The 20,599-nt window shown below is 41.8% G+C and overlaps 1 protein-coding gene and 1 pseudogene across 1 annotated transcript; both read left to right on the top strand.

Annotated features, from left to right (window-relative positions):
- Positions 1-7,615: 7,615 nt before the first annotated feature.
- On the top strand, positions 7,616-7,942 carry LOC132238024 (ubiquitin-conjugating enzyme E2 variant 1-like). The gene has a single exon (XM_059702520.1). The coding sequence runs from the start codon at positions 7,616-7,618 to the stop codon at positions 7,931-7,933; it is 318 nt and encodes a 105-aa protein (XP_059558503.1). The 3' UTR covers positions 7,934-7,942.
- Positions 7,943-19,197: 11,255 nt separating this feature from the next.
- On the top strand, positions 19,198-20,025 carry LOC132238889 (RNA-binding protein with serine-rich domain 1-like; annotated as a pseudogene).
- The last annotated feature ends 574 nt before the right edge of the window (positions 20,026-20,599 follow it).

Raw genomic sequence — 20,599 nt, 5'->3', positions numbered from 1 at the left:
AAATTAGTAATTTGGAAGATAGAGTAATAAAAACTAAACAAAATGAGGGTAAAAGAATTATGGGTAATAAATAAATAGAGTTGTATTAATTAATAAATAAATTGAGCTATAGAAAACTTCAAGCAGCCTAATATACAAGCAAATGGAGTCTTCAAAAAGAGTTGAGAGAAAATATATTTGAATTTGAAAATTGGATGAAAAGTGTTAACCCAAATATCCAGGAAGCTCAATGAACCCCAAGTGCAAGACTAATGAAGAAAACTATACTAAAGCACATTATAATCAAACTGCTAATAGCCAGTGAAAATGAGAAAGACTAAAAAGCAGCAAGAGGAAAGCGATAACAATGAGAGGAAATTTCTCACTACAAAAGTGCAAGTGAAACAATAGTAAAGAAAGATCTTTAAAATACGAAAAGAAAAAAATAAAACTGTCAACCTGAAATTCTATATCCAGTTAATGCATTAGCAATGGCAGAATATTTAAGTAAAATTATCAAGTAACTTAACCTAATTTACATTGATAAACACTCTGTACAAGAATAAGCAGAATGCACATTTCTCTCAAGTGCACATGAAATACTTATTATGATAGAAGATATTCAATAACAAAAATGCCTACCCTCAATAAATTTAAAAGAATTAAAGTCACTCACCATGGTCTCTGACCAATGTAGAATTAAATTATAAATACAAAACAGAAAGATTTCTGGAAAAAAACTAAATATTAAAAATTAAATAACACATTTCTAACTTAACCATAGGACAAAAATGAATAAATCAAAGTAAAATTAGAAAACATTTTGAAGTGAGGCAAAATGAAAATGCACAATATTAAAATTTTTCTTACCACTAAAACAATTAATAGAAGATTTTTACATTACTCAACGACAGTAATAGAAAAGAAGAAAGATCTCAAATAAATGTCCTCAATTTCTAACTTAGAAAGCTGAAACAAGAACCCTAGTTGAATGAAAGGAATCAAACAAAAAGAAAGAATATGTATCACAGGAAATAAAACAAAACAAACATGTGTAGAGAAAATTAATAAAACAAAAAGATAGGACTTTGAGAAGATCAATAACATTGATAAGTCTCAAAAAATACTGATCAGAAAATCATAGATAAAGCAAATGGAAAACTCAGGAATGAAAGAGATGATATAAAAATAGGTTCTAAAAATATTAATGCTTTTCAAACTTTATGTCAATAAATATGAAAGTTAGAAAAAATAGGCAAATTCTCTTTAAAGACAAACTATAAAACTACCTCAAGAATAAATAAAGTGACTATTCTGATATCAACTAAAGACACTAAATATATAATACAACTCTCCTAGAAACAAAAAACAACTTGAAGTATACCAAATATTTAACTAAGAAATAATACCAAGTCTGTACTAAAGCTTTCCCAAAAATGAAGAGAAGGAATTATTTTATATTTATTTCTCTGAGAAGAATTACCCTGGTAGTAAACCAAATAAATGGAAATAGAGAATATTATTTACCTGGAGAATGTAGGCAAATATCCTAAATAGAAATTTAGCAAATCAAATCCAACAATTTATTAGAAGGGTTTATTTTTCCATGTAAATGTTTTGTCTTGGCTCATGCTGAGAACTTTTCTAAAATTTCTCAAATGTTCAAAAGCTCCAAACAGATATCATCTGGTCCAGGTGCATCACCTACCTCTTGCTAAGTGGCCCCAGACCTGGAAGTAGTGAAAACCATCCTGGTTTCAGCTTGTCATCTCCTGGGTACCTCCAAGCCCAGCACAAGTGACAGCCATCAGCAGATCATCCTGTAGCTCATGCCAGGTGTCCATAGGTAAGTGACTGACCTTGACCTGCACCTCCTGGGAGGCTCCAAACTAAGCGTACCATTGGACAGCTTCAGACCACCCTGGAGAACTACCCAAGCATCTCTGCCAGTGTCACATTCAAGGGCCAAGACATGCTGGCTACCAGAGCCCCACTGAAGAGAGTCTTGCTTTTCTGGAGTCCAAAGTTTCTCTGTTGCAATTGTGGCCAGTCCTCCAAGCAAATTATCCTGGCGGGAATCTCTCCCATTTACATGTCAATAACAAAGAAAGCTCAACTAGAACAGGCGGATGAGCAAGCTGCCCACACAGGGGGTGCACTTGGAGTGCCTGGTGCAGGTGACCAGAGAGGCTGAGCCACTGGGACCTACAGGAGACCTTCTAAATAAGTACAATCTACCAAGCCCAGGGGACAGAGCAGCTCTACCCAATACATAGAGACACAGGGAGGAAACCAAAATGAGGAGACAAAGGGATATGTCCCTAATGAAAGAACAGAAGAATTTTCCAGAAAAAGAACTCAATGATATGGAGACAAGCAAACTACCAGATACAGAGTTCAAAAGAATGGCTGTAAGGATGCACAAGGAACTTAGTAAGAACTACAAGAGCATAAAAAAGATCCAGTCAGAAATGAAAAATACAGTAACTGAAATAAGTAATGCATTACAGAGACTCAACAATAAATTAAGTGAAGCAGAGAACTGTGTCAGCGATTTGGAAAATAAGGTAGCAGAAAACACCCAATCAGAATATCAAGAAGAAAAATAATCCAAAAAAATGAGGACAATTTTCGGGGCCTTTGGGACAACATCAAATGCACCAATATTCATTTCATAGGGGCACCAGAAGGAAAAGAGAGAGAGCAAGGAATTGGAAACCTATTTGAAGAAATAAAGATGGAAAACTTTCCTAACTGGACAAAGGTAATAAACATACAAATCAAGGAAGTACTTATAGTCCCAAACAAGATGAACCGAAAAAGGCCCACACCAAGACACATCATAACTAAAGTTCCAAGGATAAAGACAAAGAGAATTTTAAAAGTAGCAAGAGAAAAGCAATTAGTTACCTACTAAGGAGCTGTTCTAAGACTCTCAGCTGATTTCTCAACAGAATCTTTGCAGGCCAGAGAGATTGATATGAAATATTTAAAGTGATAAAAGCAAGAATCTACAACTATTCAGCAGAGCTATTATTTTAAATTGAAGGAGAAAGTGCTTCTTAAGCAAGAAAAAGCTAGAGTTCATTTCCACCATATGGTATTTGAAAAAATGTTAAGTGTCTTCTGTAATAAAAACAAGAAAAAGGAAGATCAAAACCAAAATTAATAAAATGGCAATAAATATATATCTATCAACAATTACTATAAAACCAATGGGTTAAATGTTCCAGTCAAGGACATAGATGACTTAATGGATAAAAAAAACAAGATCCTTACATATGCTGTTGACTCACTTCAGATTGTAAGTAAAAGGATGAAAAAAGATATTTCACAAAAATGGAAATTTAAAAAAACAACAACTAGAGAACAATACTTATATCACAAAATAGACTGTAAAACAAATGTTATAACAGTAGACAAAATAGGACCCAGAAACTCCACTCTGCGTATTTATCAGAAGAAACTCAAAATACTAATTTGAAAAGATATATGCATCTTATGTTCATTGCAGCATTATTAATAAAAAGATAAGGAAGCCACTTAAGTGTCAAACAATAAATGAATGTATAAAGAAGTGGTGATATGTACAATGGAATATGACTCAACCATAAAAAAGAAATGATATCTTGCCATCTGCAACAAAATGGGTGGACCTAGAGGGTGTTGTGCTGAGTGATAGAAGCCAGACAGAAAAAGACAAAAGGCAGATTATTTCACTTATATATAGAATCTAAAAACCAAAATATACAATCGTAAGAGAAAGAGACTCAGAGATACAGAGAACATTTTGATAACTGCCAGGTGAAAGAAGGTTTAGGGGAAACAGGTAAAAATGGTGAAGAAATTAAAAAGTACAAATTGGTAGTTAAATTATTGTATACAGTCAATAGTGCCATGGAGTCACCCCATTGGCCAAGATGACAACGGAGCGAAACAAAGGCTTGAAAGGTGAACAGATGGCCCAAAACATCAAAAGCTAGCAGGGTGATTGGATAGGGAAAGAAAGCCCTCACCTCCTTATCACTATAAAAACTGCAGGCTTGAGCAGGAAGGCGAGATTGTCTTTGAGACAGGAACCCACCAGTCTCCCAGGTTGGCTCCTGAATAAGCCTCTTCCCTTCTGAAGCAAAACTGTCTCACCAGTTTGCCTTTGCTGCCACCGGCAGCCAAACCCACCTGTTAGGTTTCAGTTTTGGGTGAGCCAGCTGGGAAGATGTGGACCATGGTAAGTCCTGGATTGCCCCAGCTCATGTCCCAGCTGCTTGTGGCAGGCTTATCCTGAGAGCAGGCTGGTGAAATGAAAGAGATTTCTAGGCATCAACCATCTGAAATGCGTGGCTGGTGAAAAGAAATTAGTTTCTAGGAGTAGATGGCCCCCAGGACTTGGTGAGTCAAACCAGCAGCCAGCCCCCTGGGTTTGAGCCACTGACAGCGGCTGGCGTAGTTTTCATGAGCTGGCCGTGTGAAATTAACGGGAAGGACACTGCTAACTTCTGGAATCTGCTTCGGCTGATAGATTCTGAGCAGCTGCAGCAAGTTTTAACTCGCTGGTTATCTATCCCTGCCATTTGGGCTCTGTGCCATTTGGGTCCATTTGCAATATCAGTTGGCAGAAGAGAAGAGGCTAGAGCTTGCTCATGATAGCTCATTCAGACTAAGGGAATTATGGATCCAAGTTCTGTTCAGATGTTCCACTTTGTCTGGGGTCTTTCTATGGTTATGGTTTTGGGTTTGTACTTTTGTGCCATTTGGGATTGTTCTGTTTTAAACTCCTAAAGGGAGCCCACTGGGCTGGAATTTAGCAGATTGGTCCACGTACAGCTATAATTCATTGACTAAAAAGAAATTGGTTTTCTATTGTAACACTGCTTGGCCTATGTATATTTTAGACTATGGGGAAAAATGACCCCTAAATGGTTCTCTAAATTACTACACTGTCATACAGTTGGTATTGTTTTGCCAATGGATAGGGAAATGGGACAAAATCCCTTATGTCCAGGCATTTATGCTATTACACAATGCATGATGAAGAAATGGTCTCCCCCTTAAAGACCAGACAGGGCTCTCAATAAGGCCAGGGAGCATCCTTATCCATACTGGGACAGTTTATCACCCAAACTGGGCAGAAATACAAAACTAACCAAGGGAGGTAGCTGTAGAGTTGGTAACTGGAGTCAGTGGACAGTTACAAAAATAGACGTACCTTCAACCTCAACAATGCCTGCTTGGTGATCAAAAAATAACACATAGTTTTCTCTACATGCAAGACTGCCCCATTCCATTATTGGGCCAAGATTTACTTTGTAAATTGCATGCACAAATAACATTTTCCCCCGAGAAACAGCAATTATGTTTAGGCATCCGGCCGGGATATGCTCTCTAGCTCCAGGTGCTCCTGGCTTGCCTGGAAGTATCCAGAAATGAACCTTTCCACCCAAGATTTATGAGCAAGTTGATTAAGCAGTATGGGCTGACAGAACCCCAGGTAAAGTGGTTAACATCTAACAATAAAATTGAACTAGAGCTCATGACAAAAGAATGGCCTCCATGGCAATAGGAGCTTTAAGAAGTAGAGAAATTCACTCTGGACAACCTAATATGATATTTGTACCACACCTAATCTTATTGAAACAGAAAAGAGGGTATTGGCTGAGAGCAGGGGGCATTGGAAAATTACAAGGCCAATTTATCAGACAACCCACGTGTTTCCTTACAAACTAACACTATCTTGAACCACGCCGCCCTACTCCCAGACTCAAAGGGAAATTCAAACCTCCAACATGATTGCTTAGCAATCATTGACAATATTCATTCCAGCAGACCAGTTCTATTGGACCAGTCACTGACAGAATCTGACTAGGAATTGTATAGAGATGGTAGTAGCTTCATGGAGAATGGTCAACAATGAGCTGGGCATGTGAAAGTCACCTCTGACAAGGTAATAGAGTCACAGGCCCTTGTCTTAGGAATGTTGGAACAAAAGGCTGACTGATAACAGCCCTCACCAGATCCTTAGAATTATCCCAGAGAAAGAATAACATCTTCACAGATCCCTAAATATACATTCAGGGTAGTCCAAGCCCATGGGACAATGTGGAAAGAAAGAGGGCTCTTAACCTTGGGGAATAAAGATATAATACATGCAAATGAGATTTGAAATTGCTAGAGGCAGTGAATTTCCTGAACCAGATTGTCATAATGCCATTCCCAGGACACCAGAAGGACAATTCCCAAACAAGTCAGGGAAACCAAACTGCCAATAAAGCGGTAAGACAAACCACCTGAAGCTGCCACTTACTGGGGCTTTAATTCCCCACCTGGACTTCCATGAGGACTAGCCCAAGGATTGGGATTCTCTAGCACTGATGCTAATTCTATGTGGGCCTGAAGTTCCAGTACATATATCCTGTCCTCAAACACCTACATGAAGGGATCCATTGTGGAAGGTATGATTTAATACACCTCATTAGACCACATTTGAAGGGTCCTCATTTACAAAGGACCATTCAGAAGATTACTCGAGGCTGTCAGATATGTGCCCAAAACAATCCTAAAACAGAATGTTCCCCAACTGCAAAGGTAGTACAATATAAAGGAATATGCCCATTTGAGGACTGGCAAGTTGACTTTACACAGATGCCTAAAACTATAGTTTTTATAGACACCTTTTTTCTGGATGGGTAGAAACATACCCCACTAGAACAGAGAAGGCAACTGAGGTTGCAAAACTTCTACTCAAAGCAATAATCTATAGAGTTGGACTTTCTCACATCATTCAGAGCAACAGTGGATCATCCTTCACTTCAGAAATCTCCCAGAAGGTAGGACAAGCCCTACTGATTCAATGGAAGCTATGTGCATCTTGGAGACCCCAATCTATGAGGAAGACTGAGAAAGTGAGCCATTCAATAAAGAAAACCCTGGCAAAATATGCCAGGAAGCAAACTTGGAAAGGAACCAGGCACTTCCTATTGCTCTGGATTAGGGAAGTGCTCTAAAGCAGGTTTAAATGAAGCCGGTTTAAATAGTTTATGGGAGACACTTCCAAGTTTCTGTTTTAGGGACACTCCCTTTAGATTTAGAATATGAATAAAAAATCAAACAATATGTATAACATTTAGGCCAAACTAACAATTTTGCACTAATTTGCTCATTGCAGGTCTATCTACCTGACTGACTACCCCTTACATCCATTGCAGCCAGGAGACCAAGTTTTAACTAAAGGCCTGGAAGACTCAAGGTCCTGAACAGCAGTTCACTGAGCAATGGTCTCTATGATGTCTGATGACAATACACTCTTCCCTAAAGCCCACAGGAACCAAGCCTTGGATTAATCACACATGATTACTAGGTGCCACCTGAGGAGGACTTGCATCTTGCTGCTAATACTGCAAGGGAAAGCTGCACCTGCACTCATACAAAATAATTTAAAATTATTTCTTTTGGAAAGGGAAATCACCTTTTCTTTTTTTTTTCAATCCTCACTCGAGGATATACTTTTTTGTTGATTTTTAGAGAGAGAGATAGATAAATGATAGAGGATAGATAGATGATGATAGATAGATTATAAATTATAGATTATAGATAGATAGATAGATAGATAGATAGATAGATAGATAGATAGATAGAAGACATGACACTTATAAGATGGGCAGGGATAATAATTGGGCCTCCAAGAACAGTTTATGAAAACCGAATGTACAGCCTTAAAATAGAATGTGGACCTAAATACCCTGAAGTACCCCCCATTGTAAGATTTGTAACAAAAATTAATATGAATGGAGTTAATAGTTCTAATGGAGTGGTGGACCCAAAGGCCGTATTAGTGCTAGAGAAATGGAATCGTGCATATAGTATCAAACATGTCCTGCACGAGCTTCGGCACCTAATGCTGACTAGTGATAATATATCACTCCCTCAGCCACATGAAGGACAGTGTTACAGCAACTAATCAAAAAGAAAAACATAGGCCCACCCCTCTCCCATTCGATTTAAGCAGTCTTCATTTTCCACAGTAGTAACCTTTCCTAGATACATCTTGTAGACATCAAAGTACTGGAAAGGAAGCTCCTGTTCAAAGGCAGTTTATCTTAAGATGCTGTAAGTGATACTAATTTGTTGTCCATTTGAAATATATAAGTTGTGCTACAATAAATCATCCTGTTAAGTGTAAAAAAAAAGATAGATAGATAGATAGATGATAGATATATAGATAGATAGATAGATAGATGATAGATAGATAGATAGATAGATAGATAGATAGATAGATAGATAAACACGGACGTGAGAGAGAAACATTGACTGGTTGTCTTCCATACGCACCCAGACCAGGGATTGAACCCACAACCTATTTATGCATCTTAACTGAGGATTAAGCCCACAGCCTTTTGGTTTATGGGATGATGCTCCAACCAACTGAGACACCCAGCCAGGGCAGGACAGTGCCTCTTAAAGGTCTTACCTTGGAAGCCCATCTGCAACTCCATCTCTTGAAATATGAAACAGTCTACCATCTTTGCTTGTTAATCATTGCCATCCTCTGGACACTGCATATGCCACCTTTTGAAGACAGCAATCCTTCTATCTTGTGTAAAGGCGTCCCTCTATTTTTTATGCCCTTCTTCTTTAGTAAATAGTAAGAATCTCTGAAACTGAGATAAGCAAGACTGTGCTCCTTGACAGCAGGAAGAAAATACAGGTGAGACTTCCACTCATTTATCCTTGTAAGACTACAAGGGTCCAGAGTTTCAAAGGTGAAATTGTGACTGTAGGCAGCCGGAGTGTGTGGGGGATCATCCCATTCACCAGGATGATACAGGGGGAGTTTTTTACACTGAGCACCCCAAGGGCTAAAAAGATGGATAGGTAGTACCAGAGCATACCTAAAGCTAGCAGTGTGACTGGATAGAGAAAGAAAGTCCTCCACTTTTTATTCCTTTAAGAACTGTGGGCTTTAGCAGGAAGGTAAGATGGTCTTTGATATGGGAGTCTACCATTCTCCTAGGTTAGCACCTGAATAAACTTTTTTTTCCTTTTGCACAAGAACTGCCAGGACTGACCAGCAGACTCTGAGTGACAGATGAATGATTACTCTGACACACTTTTCTGTGAAAGAGAGGGCTAAGGGACTGCCTGGCTAAAGGAACCAGACAACCCCATTCACCTGCCTCCTTAGGCTTTTATTGTAGCAACAGCTTGAACTAAAATTAACCTCTAGATACTATCAGTATGGTAAGCATACTTTAGAAAACACATGTATCTGTAGTGTTCTTTAAACAAGGTAGTGTCTAAAGCAGCCGTGGGCAAACTACAGCCCGCGGGCCGGATCCGGCCCTTTGAAATGAATAAAACTAAAAAAAAAAAAAAGACCGTACCCTTTTATGTAATGATGTTTACTTTGAATTTATATTAGTTCACACAAACACTCCATCCATGCTTTTGTTCCGGCCCTCCGGTCCAGTTTAAGAACCCATTGTAGCCCTCGAGTCAAAAAGTTTGCCCACCCCTGGTCTAAAGACTAAACATAGAGATTCCAGTAAAACATCCGGGGCTCAGACATGTTTGGAAAAGTCAAGGTAGGGTCTGCTGCCTTTGGCAAGAATCCCCTAGAGGCCTCCAACCTTTTGAAGTATCCTCCGTATAGACTTCCCAACCAAGTTCTGTGCTTCCCCACAAAGAACCTGTCTCACAGGTTTGGCTTTTGCTGCCACAGGAAACTGAACCCACTTTGTTTGGTTTCAGTTACAGAATAGTCATGGAGTGTAAAGCACAATAGGGGATATAGTCAATAATAGTGTAATAACTAGACTTCCTGGGATGATCACTTCATAAATTACATAAGTGTTTAATAACTATAGTGTACAACTGAAACATATAGTATTATACATAAACTATAATTGAAAATATAAAATTAGTAAAAATGTAAATTAAAAATTGGTAACCTTTAAAAGAATTTAAAAAATAAAAGGATAAGACAGAATGGCCATGTGTGTTTTATTCCAGGTATGCAAAATTAATTTATCATTTGAAAATCAGTGAAGATATCACATATTAACAAATGTTATGATCATCTCAATAGATTGAAAAAAAATATTTGTCACAACCCAGCACCTCCCTGAGAAAGACTTAGGGATAGAAGAAAATCTCAGAAGTTCGTCATCTGATCATATGAGGACTCAAAGAATAAGATAAATATTTTGACTCTTACTTTGGTGATATAATAGGTTAATGGCGGGGGCGATGATGACCTATGTGATGCTTTAACAATAAAGTTTAAAAAAATAAAAAGGTTATTGTGTAGTTAGAAATAGAGTTAGGTTCAAATCTTGTCTGTTTACTTGCCAAATCAGGTCTTCTCCTTCTTAGATCACAGATATCAGGACCGAAAGTATTTCATACTTTTAATATTCCATTAAGAAATGTGAAATATGCTAGAATAGCAGTTTAGCACCCAAATATAATTTCACGTTACCTCAAGTTCTTTGTGTTTCTCAAACATTATGAAGAGGGATGGATTCTCTCTCTCTCTCTCTCTCTCTCTCTCTCTCTCTCTCTCTCTCTCTCTCTCTCATTCTTTCTCCAGTATCTCCCTTCTCTTTCTTTTCCTCTGTTTCTTCATCTCATCCAGTTCCCTCACAACTTCTCCATTATCTCTTCATCTTTATTTAATATGTCACAAATCATCCTCCTTACTCCCTAGCCTTACCTCTCTCCCTCTGGTGCTCTGCTCCCCTGGTGTTTCTATGCTAATGAAGATGAGGGGATAATATTTGTTATGCATCCATCCTGCACAGGCAGTCTCCTTGGGGATGGATGTACTCAAGTCTTGTGGCTTATTTGAGAGGATCGGGCTTCTCTGTTTTTATCTGTGCCACTCCCTTTTCCTCCTCCTGTAAGGGTGAGATACTGTGAAGGTGAATGTTTAATATATGTGAGTACATGTGTTTGTGTACTGATAAGGAGTGAGCAGTCACCAAACAGATTGAATGGTTTAGAATGAATAGCTGATCAATCAGAACAGCTGGGAATCTGATTTCATTGCACACCAACTAGGTATCAGCTCCAAATACAGCACTATGCATGCTTAATGTATAACCATATGCTTATGCACCTAATTCTCTAATTGCATTATATGTATGTGACTTAATTATCAATAGAGTTTCTAAAAAAAATGTGATAAAAATGCATAGCAAACTTTATTATCTTAAATTACTTCTAAGAACACTCTTTCATTGTGTTAAGTATATTGACATTGTCTTTTATCTTACAAGACTGCAACTGTGTCCTCATTAACAACTCCCCAGTCCCCACTGTCACCTCTGGCAGCCCCCATTCACCTTTCAGTTTGTATGTATTCTATGATCTCTGCTTTTAACTCCTTCACATAACTCGTGTAAATGGAATCATACAGTATTTGTCTTTTTTTTAAGGTGTAGCCATTTTATCGAGGGCCTTAGGAGAGTTGAAGGGCTGGGAGGACAATGAGATTTGACATTCTCAGCCCAGTCAGAATCTCCCCAGATTCCCAGCTACTGAAAAATCTTTTTGTGATTAGTTTCCTTCACTTACGTCATGTCCTCAAGTTTTATCCATGTTGAATAAAATTCCACTGTAATACGTACATTTTCTTTATCCATTCAGTTCTCAATTGGAACAAATAGGATGTTTCTATCTATTAACTATTTGAACAGTGCTGCCATAAATATGGTTTTACGTATATCTCTCCAAGATTCTGCCTCAATTCTTTAGGATATATACCCAGAATTAAAATTGCTTTTTATTTTGTAGTCCTTTCTTAAAAATTTTTGAGTAACCTCCACACTGTTGTCCATAACAGCTTTACCCTTTTATATTCCCACCAACAGTACACAAAGGTTCTGATTTATCCACATCTTCACCAATACATTTTTTCATGTGGGGTTTTTATGAATAGTAGCCATCCTAACAGTTTTTGAGATAACATATAAGCTTTCAGTTGTTTTTCTTAACCTGTGTCATGAGCACATAATAAGTATGCAATTTACAAAGCAAGTCATTATTAAGAAATTATAGTGAGGGAAAATATCCCTTTGCTGATAAATGATTTCTACAAAATATTGAAAAATATAATGTAAAAAATTTTAAAGATGTTCTCCTATTAACATGTTGGGAAGTCCAAGCAGGACCACTAGCTCTTATTATCTACACATGACCAAGGAATACAGAGCATTATTGATTCTTTATGGATGTGTTCTATGCTAATCCATAAACACATGAGTGCTTAATTTTATCTGGCTTCTCTCCCCTCGGTGATGCAGAGCTTTGACATTTCTGCTGTCACAGTTGGGGGAGAGGGGAAACAGTCAAGTGTCACTGACAAAGGAGGCCTGAACAAGAGAATACATTTATGATTCTGACATAGTTACCATCTGAAGCCAAATTAATATTAAATATATAAAAGCAATGCTTCATAAATAATCCATTTATTATTTAAGGGTATCCTGGTGTTCCCTCAGGACAGGACTATTGCTCTGGCAGGGCTGAGGCAGGCTATGAACTGAGAATAAACAAATTGTTCAGTGAGGTTTAATTTTTATGCATGTTTTATACATGAGGATATTGGAACATGGAGATTAGATCACACTCCAGCTGTTTCTTTTAAACTGTCTTGTCCCTTTTATGTTACTCCAAGATAATAAGCATGTTCTTCTCCCTGGGGTTACACATAAACAGCACAAAAGTGGTGTCACCCTGACTCACGTGCAGCTTATGCATGTCCCTTGCACAGGCAGTGGTCACCACGGACGGCTCCTTTTGCTGGTGCCATTAATCGTCCTTTTGGTTTCTATTGAGTTTATTTATAAATGAGAGAGTCGACAAGGTTAAACCAATCACCAATCACTCACAGTATGTGAGTGTGTGAGGTCCTACAGTGTTTCTCAACAAAGCAGTGTATTCATATCTTCACTGAATTAGGCTATATTAAAAATAATCAGTAATGCTTTTCTAGATCTTCTAAATAAAGATGGCAGGGTAGGGAAACACAGTGCTCGCCTCCTCCCACAATCACATCAAAACTACAACTAAACTACAGAACAACCATCATTCAGAACCACCTGAAATCTGGCTTAACAAAGGCCAACAATTAGAGATATAAAGAAGAAGCCACATGGAGAGTTGTAGGAGGGGCAGAGACACTGTATGAGCTGGTCCCACATCCACATATGGCAGATAAAAATTGTGAGGGACATCTCAGCTGAGGAGGTCCTACCTGAGAAGTGAGGGGTTCCAGCCCCACACCAGGCCCCCCAGCTCAGGGTTCCAGTGCCAGGAAGAAGAGATCCCATAATTTTTGGCCATAAAAACCAGTGGGGATTGAGTCTGAGTGAGACCAAGGGCTGCCAGAGTCCCAGGTATTTCCTCTTAAAGGGCCCAAGCACAGACTTACTTGCACTCACTCCCTCTGAGCTCCAGCATTCGGACAGCAGCTGGAAAGGCACCAGAGACACACAGGGAGGAACTGAATTGCCCAGCATCAGGGTGAGAACTGGAGGAGCAGCTTTCTCCTGGACAGAAGTTCTGCCAGAGACCACTGTTTCTTTTCTGAGCCCTCTGTCCAAAGAGCCAGCCGGCAGGCTATATATGAGTCTCCATCAACCTGGCTAACACTGTTTGCCCCACCCTGATGATTCCCAGAGACCCTGCCCCAACTAACTTTCAAGCCCAACCAAACAGTTTCCAGTGGCTTTTCCATGCAAATGGCCTGCCTTGGCTCATGTTTCAGATTTTCCTAAAATCCCTCAAACAAAAATAAAGCTTTTCTCCTTGATAACACTTTATTTCAATTTAACAACACAGAGACTGTATCTCCCATGCACTTTCTCTATATAAAATACATACTCAAAGACATGGACATAGAGACACTTCAGTCTCACTACAGTAACTTTATTAAATTGTATCTGGAGAATAATTTATACAGGCTAAACAACTTAAACCACATAATTGATTCATACTTCTAATGTACTGTTTACACAATCTCAGAGATTAAAAATCATTAAATAAGTTCACAGTGTCTAAGCAGAAGGAATATGTTTATTGGTTATTGAGAGAGGACATCAAATCAGCCCAAACCCCCATGAAATGAACATCCTGCAAACAATGTTCATCCTTGAAGATACTGTCTATTCAGGGACTACCCTGATCAGTGTGCCTGGCTTGTTTTAGCCCCTGCGATCTCCCCCTTCCTGTCACCCCTAAATGCACTTCTTTATCAAAATATCTCTCATGAGAAGACATCCCAGAGAATACAGATTGACGACCGAGCATGGAGGGCCGTAAGTATGACGCCAAACTCTGACTTTTGTCAGCTTCAGGGTGGCCATGCACTTTGCAGAAACTGACAACTGGTAGACTGAGCTCCTTGGACTCATGTTTGTTATGTTGTCAAAACCCACTAATTACTATGTTATATTTTGGTTGTTTACAAGTGCTAATTAAGAGGCTACTGATCACACCCCTTAAGTCAATGAGGCTGCTGCTTAAATATGTTTCTTCAATTTCCTTGGCAGATACAATAATAAAGTGGCATCTATATGACATTTCCCCCCTTGAATTGTTAATAGACTTCTGCATCTCCTATTTATGACTAGTGAGGCATGTAAAGTGCCTTCACTAAAGCTGTTTTATGTTTTATGCATACAAAGGTCATACTTTTCTCTTCCTAAATGCTGTTTATTTTTTATAGTAACTGGTAGTTTTTATTCTGTAATCTTCCTAATGTCTTTGTGGTTACATCTTGGAATACCAGGTAATATTTCAAACATCTGGCCTTAAGGAATTGCCATTATATTACTGGAAATCCAAAGGTTTACTAAATTGTAGACATTTGCCAAACGTGTACCTTAGTTTGTTGCAAAACTTGGACAAAGGTTAAAATAACAAAAGCATAACCCAAAGATGAGGTGATCAAGGAGGGATTACTTAATATATGTTTGTGGTGACTGGGGGATAGCAATGCATGTTATGGATACAATTGCAAGGACTTTATCATTTAGGGACAGGGTATCATAGGGTTTGCATGAACTGCCAAGAATGAAGGTATATTAGTTCCCTTCACTGGAACAAATTACCGTAAACGCGGTGCCTTTATTGTCTTCCTTCCTGAAGAAGTACAACCTAAGCCATTGCAGCGCTGCCTTTCTTCCTGGAGGCTCCAGAGCAAAAACGGGTTTCCTTGCTAATTCCAGGTTCCTGGGGCTGCCTGGGCTCCTTGGCTCATTGCCCCCCCCTTCTTCCATCTTCAAAGTGACCTGACCTTTGATTTTCTCTGTCCTCACATTTTTCTCTGACCACAGCAAGGAAAGGTTCCCTACCTTTATGGTACAGAATCATTCACAATGATCTCACCTCAAGGTCCTAACTTTACTTACATTTGCCAAATATCTTTTGCCATGTAAGCTAACATATTCACAAATTCCTGGGGTTAGGATATAGACATTTTTGGAAAACCATTATTCTACCTACCACAGAGAATATTTCTTCTCTTTTATTATCCAATGCTTTCTTATTGACCATTGTGTGAAAGCTTTGGTTAGATACCAATAACAATAAATTTACATATATATATATATATATATATATATATATATATATATATATATATCCTAACTAATAAAAGACAAAGATGTTAATTGACCGTACCTTCACTATGCCCATCATCCAATCAAAGTGATATGCAAATTAACCATAAACAAAGATGGCGGCTAATTTGCATACTGCAAGCAGGGCGGGCCAGCACAAGCCGCCATCCAGGTCCCTGTGTGTGGCCCTGGGCGACAGGGCTTAGGCGGCACAATCGCACCGCCTAAGCCCCACCACCAGCCAGGACCCCTGTGTGCTGCCTAAGTCCCGCCACCAGCCGTCACCCCCATGTGAAGCCCTGGGCAGCAGGACCCCCATGTGTGCACCTGGGTGGCAGGGCTTGGTGTCACAATTGGCCCGAGGAAGCCCTATTCTTGCAAGAATCTTTCTGCAACGGGCCTCTAATATATATATATATATATATATATATATATATATATATATAGTCCAGTGCACAAAAATGTGTGCACTCGGGGGGGAGGGGAAGTCCCTCAGCCGGTCCTGTGCCCTCTCACAGTTTGGGACCCCTCGGGAGATAACTACCGGCTGGCTTAGGCCTGCTCCCAAGTGGCAGAGGACAGGCACAATCCCTAGGTGCAGCCCCTGGTCGGGCTCAGAGCAGGGCCGATTGGGGAGTTGGGGCGCCGCCCCCTGTAATGCACAGAGCAGGGCGGATCGGGAGGTTGTGATGCCACCCTCAGTCACGCTCAGGGTAGGGCCGATTGGGGGGTTGGGGCACTGCCCCCTGTCACACTCAAGGCAGGGTCGATGGGGAGGTTGCGGCTCCACCCCCTGTCATGCACAGAGCAGGGCCCATCAGGGGGTTTAGGAGCTCCCCCCTGTCACTCACAGAGTAGGGCCAATAGGGAAGTTGGGGCACCGCCCCCTGTCACACAAAGAGCAGGGCGGATCAGGGGGTTGGGGCACCACCCTCTATCACCCACAGAGCAGGGCTGATCAGGGGGTTGGGGCGCCGCCACTGTCACACTCAGGGCAGGGCCAATGGGGAGGTTATGGCTCTACCCCGTCACACACAGAGCAGGGCCGATAAGGGTGTTGGGCTGCTGCCCCGTCACACACAGAGCAGGGCTGATCAGGGGGTTGGAGCGCCTTCCCCTGTCAGGAACAGAGCAGGGCGGATAGGGAGGTTGTAGCCCCGTCCCCTGTCACACACAGAGCCGCAGGGTGATCAGGGGGTTTGGGCGCTGCCCCTGTCACACTGATCCCATGCCAGGAAGCCTCTCGGCTCCGCTGATCCCGGTGCTGGGAGGCATATTACCCTTTTACTATATAGGATAGAGGCCTGGTGCGTGGGTGGGGCTGGCTGGTTTGCCCTGAAGGGTGTCCTGGATCAGGGTGGGGGTCCCCACTGGGGTGCCTGGCCAGCCTGGGTGAGGGGCTGAGGGCTGTTTTCAGGCTGTGACTGAAGCTCCCAACTGCTCTTTTTTTTCTTTTTTTCTTTTTTTATTCTGGCCCACCTTTAGCTTTGAGGCTCCAGCTCTTAGGCCTCCGCTCCTGAAAGCAGGTATCTGGTTTCTTTCGGTTCTATAACCGAAACTCTGTATCAACTCCAGCTCTGAGATCCCGGGCTTGCTGAAAGAAGGTTTCTGGGGTTTTGTTTAGCTTCTATATGTTACTATGTTTCTTAAACTGCAAGCTCAGAGGCCAGCAATGCAGGCGGGGAAGGTTGCAGTCCTCTGTCACTGAAGCAAGCAAGCCTCATGTTCAGTTTAAGCTGCCTGGCTGCCGGCCGCCATCTTGGCTGGCTGTTAATTTGCATATCGCCCTGATTAGCCAATGGGAAGGGTAGCGGTTGTACGCTAATTACCATGTTTCTCTTTTATTATATAGGATATATATAGTATTGAGTTTAGAGACAATGGAAGGGAGAGGGAGAGTGGGAGAGACATCAATGTGAGAGTAAAATGTCATTTGCCTGCCTTCCAATGCCCCCCGCTGGGGATTAAACCCACAACCTGGGCATATTCCCTGTCCTGGAACGGAACAGACCCCCCTTCAGTGCAAGGGATGATGTCCAACCAACTGAGCCACACTGGTAGGGGCTAAATTAATAATTAATGTTTTAAAGGGATATAGATAAAAATAAAAAAGATAGATGATAGATAGATACATAGATACTTAAAGGTATAAAATACAGCTGCAGGTATAGCCATGTGTAGAAATGTGTGTGGGTAATTTATATCTTCATACATATATTTACATATAATTTAAATTATATAAATATATATATATATATATATATATATATATATATATATATATATATATATATAATCTTTATGTTGGATTTCCTGTCTTCCATGTTTCCTCCAGTACCTAAAACAAGGCTGTGTACAGAAAAGATACTACTGATACATATCTACTGATGAATGAAATGAGAGTTTCCTCTCTTTTTACCATATTTGTATTTTGAACTCCTGAAACTTTAGAAAGTGGCCATCATGGGTGCTCAAGCCTGTAGTGAAGCACTGATGTGGTCCTATTTTATTGATAGAATCATAGACAAAGCATAAAGCAACCAGCTTATTACATTATGTTCATTGTTTTCTCCCATCTTGAACACGGACAGAAAATACAGACACCAGTCTGCTGACCCAAATGCCTCACAGAGTCTAACCCAAATGAAGCCATTTTCCCCATGGTGCCCTCGCCTGCAGATAATGCATGTGAGTCATGTTTATATAGCAGCATTGACAACTGGACGGTTTTGACAATGGGGCCTCACAGGTAAGAGCTAAAAGCAAGATGGCTCTGTTTTGAGTTACAGAGTTTGGCCAAAATGACACAAAAAGCAACAGACCCTGCAGAACTATCATTAACGCAAATAAATACTTGTTAAACAGGCAGCCTAAATCTGCAATCTTTCCCTCTCAGGGAGTTAACTATCTATACGAATAAAAGCATACTATGCTAATTAGACCAGATGTCCTTCCGACGACCTTCCTGACAAAGCTGGGGCTGGGAGGGAAGCTGGGTGCCAGAGGGAAACTGGTGCCAGCAGCCAGGAAAGGAAGGCCTAGTCTTGCACGGACTTTGTGCATCAGGCCTCTAGTTGATGATAAAGTGAGTCTTTCCCCACTGAAAACTTATTCTCTGAGACTATCCATAAAACATTAAACCATCAAAATAAGTCTAACAAATAATAATCAGGTTTAAATGAATTTAAGCAGTCCTCAACAATTAAACCCTTTAGGCCAGCCTCAGTGCCAGGCCTTGTTAAACACATTGTTGAATGAGGATTTAGGTGGGGACTCTGTTCTTAAATTGCTAATAATTGGGTTGATGTACTGACATAAAAGCACATGCAATGTGTTGATATTCGTACGATATATAAAAAGAGTCACGAGTAGAAACCTTACCAGAACTTTGTAGCTGAATTTCTCATAAAGAATGAAATTGGGGTGCCGGCCTCAGCGGCTGAGGGGAGCGGGACAAAGTCGCGGTGGCGGGAAGATGCTGCACTTTGACTTAAACTGCAATCTATTCGGGAGCGTCTCTCTGACTCAAGTTAGAAGTGAGAGTTGAGAGAAGCGAGGCCGCCATTGCTGCTTGGAACACCTCCGAAGGGGAGAATGGATGTCAGGAGTGAGAAAGAAGAGCTTGCTAGGAGTCAAAGAAAATACTAGAAAGTCCATCACTAGGGCTCCTTCTCCTACCAGACGCAAAGACCGCTCTGGTGAGAAGCCCAAGGATCGCCCTGCAGATAAAGGGCCACCGAGGGGTCCCGTGAGGGCCCGCGGCAGGGATCGAGCTCCAAGGAGGCGGGCGCTTCCAGCGGTAGCAGCAGCACCAGGCCTGGCCCAGCTCCTCCTCCAGCTCTGGCTGCAGGGCTCGCACTGGCCCAAGCAGCGGCTCCCGCTCTTCCTCAGCCTCAAGCCGCTCAGGAAGGTCCAGCACACCCCGAAGCTCCAGGTCCAGCAGCTCCTCCGGCTCCCGCGCAGACATGACCACAGGCGGCGTTCCCGCTCCAAATCCAAACCACCCGGCAGAGGTGAAAAGGGAGGAGACGGCGGAGCCCTTCCCCGAAACCCACCAGCGCGCATATCGGCAGGCTCCCCAGGAACGTGACCCAGGATCACATCACGGAGCTAGTCTGCACCTCTGGGAACATGAAAACGATGGACATGCCTGCAGAAAGGATGCACCCCCGTCTCCCTGCAGGCTCTGCATGCGTGGAGTTGGAGAATCAATGACGCTGAGAAGGCGCTGAAGCTCATGGATGGAGGACACGCTGATGGCCGGGAAGTCACCGCCACTGCTGTGCTGGCCCCTGGCCTAGGCCACCCCCAGGCGATCAGCCCTCCCAGGAGAATGCTGCCACCACCTCCCGGGTGGCTGCGGTCACTCCCACGAATGAGGAGAAGGTCCGGCTCCCCGAGGCGCAGGTCTGCTGTGCATCGGTGATCTATCCACCCCCACCCCACTCCCAGCCCCTCACCCCCCGGCCGTCTCAGGAGCCGCTCCAGCTCCAATTCCTCCTGATAAGCGAGCCTCCCAAGCCCTGCCCGGAACTTACAGGCATCCGACTCAGTTCTGTCACTTTTCTGGCTGAAGCACAGTCCGCGGGAAAGGAATCCTCAGTCAGGGGCAGGCTTCCTGAGGAGCATGAGAGGTTTGCTCCGAAGGCCACGCTGGGCTGCAGCAGTGCTGTAGGTGGGGGCTGGGCCTGCGAAGGTGCTCTCGGGTTTCCTGGCTAGAAAGTGCCCAGGGGTCCAATCTCTGCGAGTCAGTTCAGTGGCGGAGCTGGCAGGAACAGAGCAGGGCTCCAGGGGGCAGTGCCCCCGCTGGGCGCAGGGTTCCATTCCAGAGAGGACCCAGGCCCGAGCTTCAGGAAAGGGCGCGCCTTCTGCAGCTGCTGTCCCTGTTGGCCGGGCTGCTCCCCGGCTTGACTTCTGACTCGTCTAGAAACATCCCATGCTAGCTGCTGTAAATGGCTCTGTTTTCACATGGACTCCTGTACCTACACCCATATGGCGCA

This window comes from Myotis daubentonii, chromosome 7, assembly GCF_963259705.1.
Source record: "Myotis daubentonii chromosome 7, mMyoDau2.1, whole genome shotgun sequence".
In the NCBI taxonomy this organism is placed as follows: Eukaryota; Metazoa; Chordata; class Mammalia; order Chiroptera; family Vespertilionidae; genus Myotis; species Myotis daubentonii.
This window is presented reverse-complemented; position numbering and strand designations above follow the sequence as displayed.

What these genes read in the sequence shown, in the direction of transcription:
- LOC132238024 (XM_059702520.1), top strand. Translation starts at nt 7,616, where the DNA reads ATGACACTTATAAGATGGGCAGGGATAATAATTGGGCCTCCAAGAACA.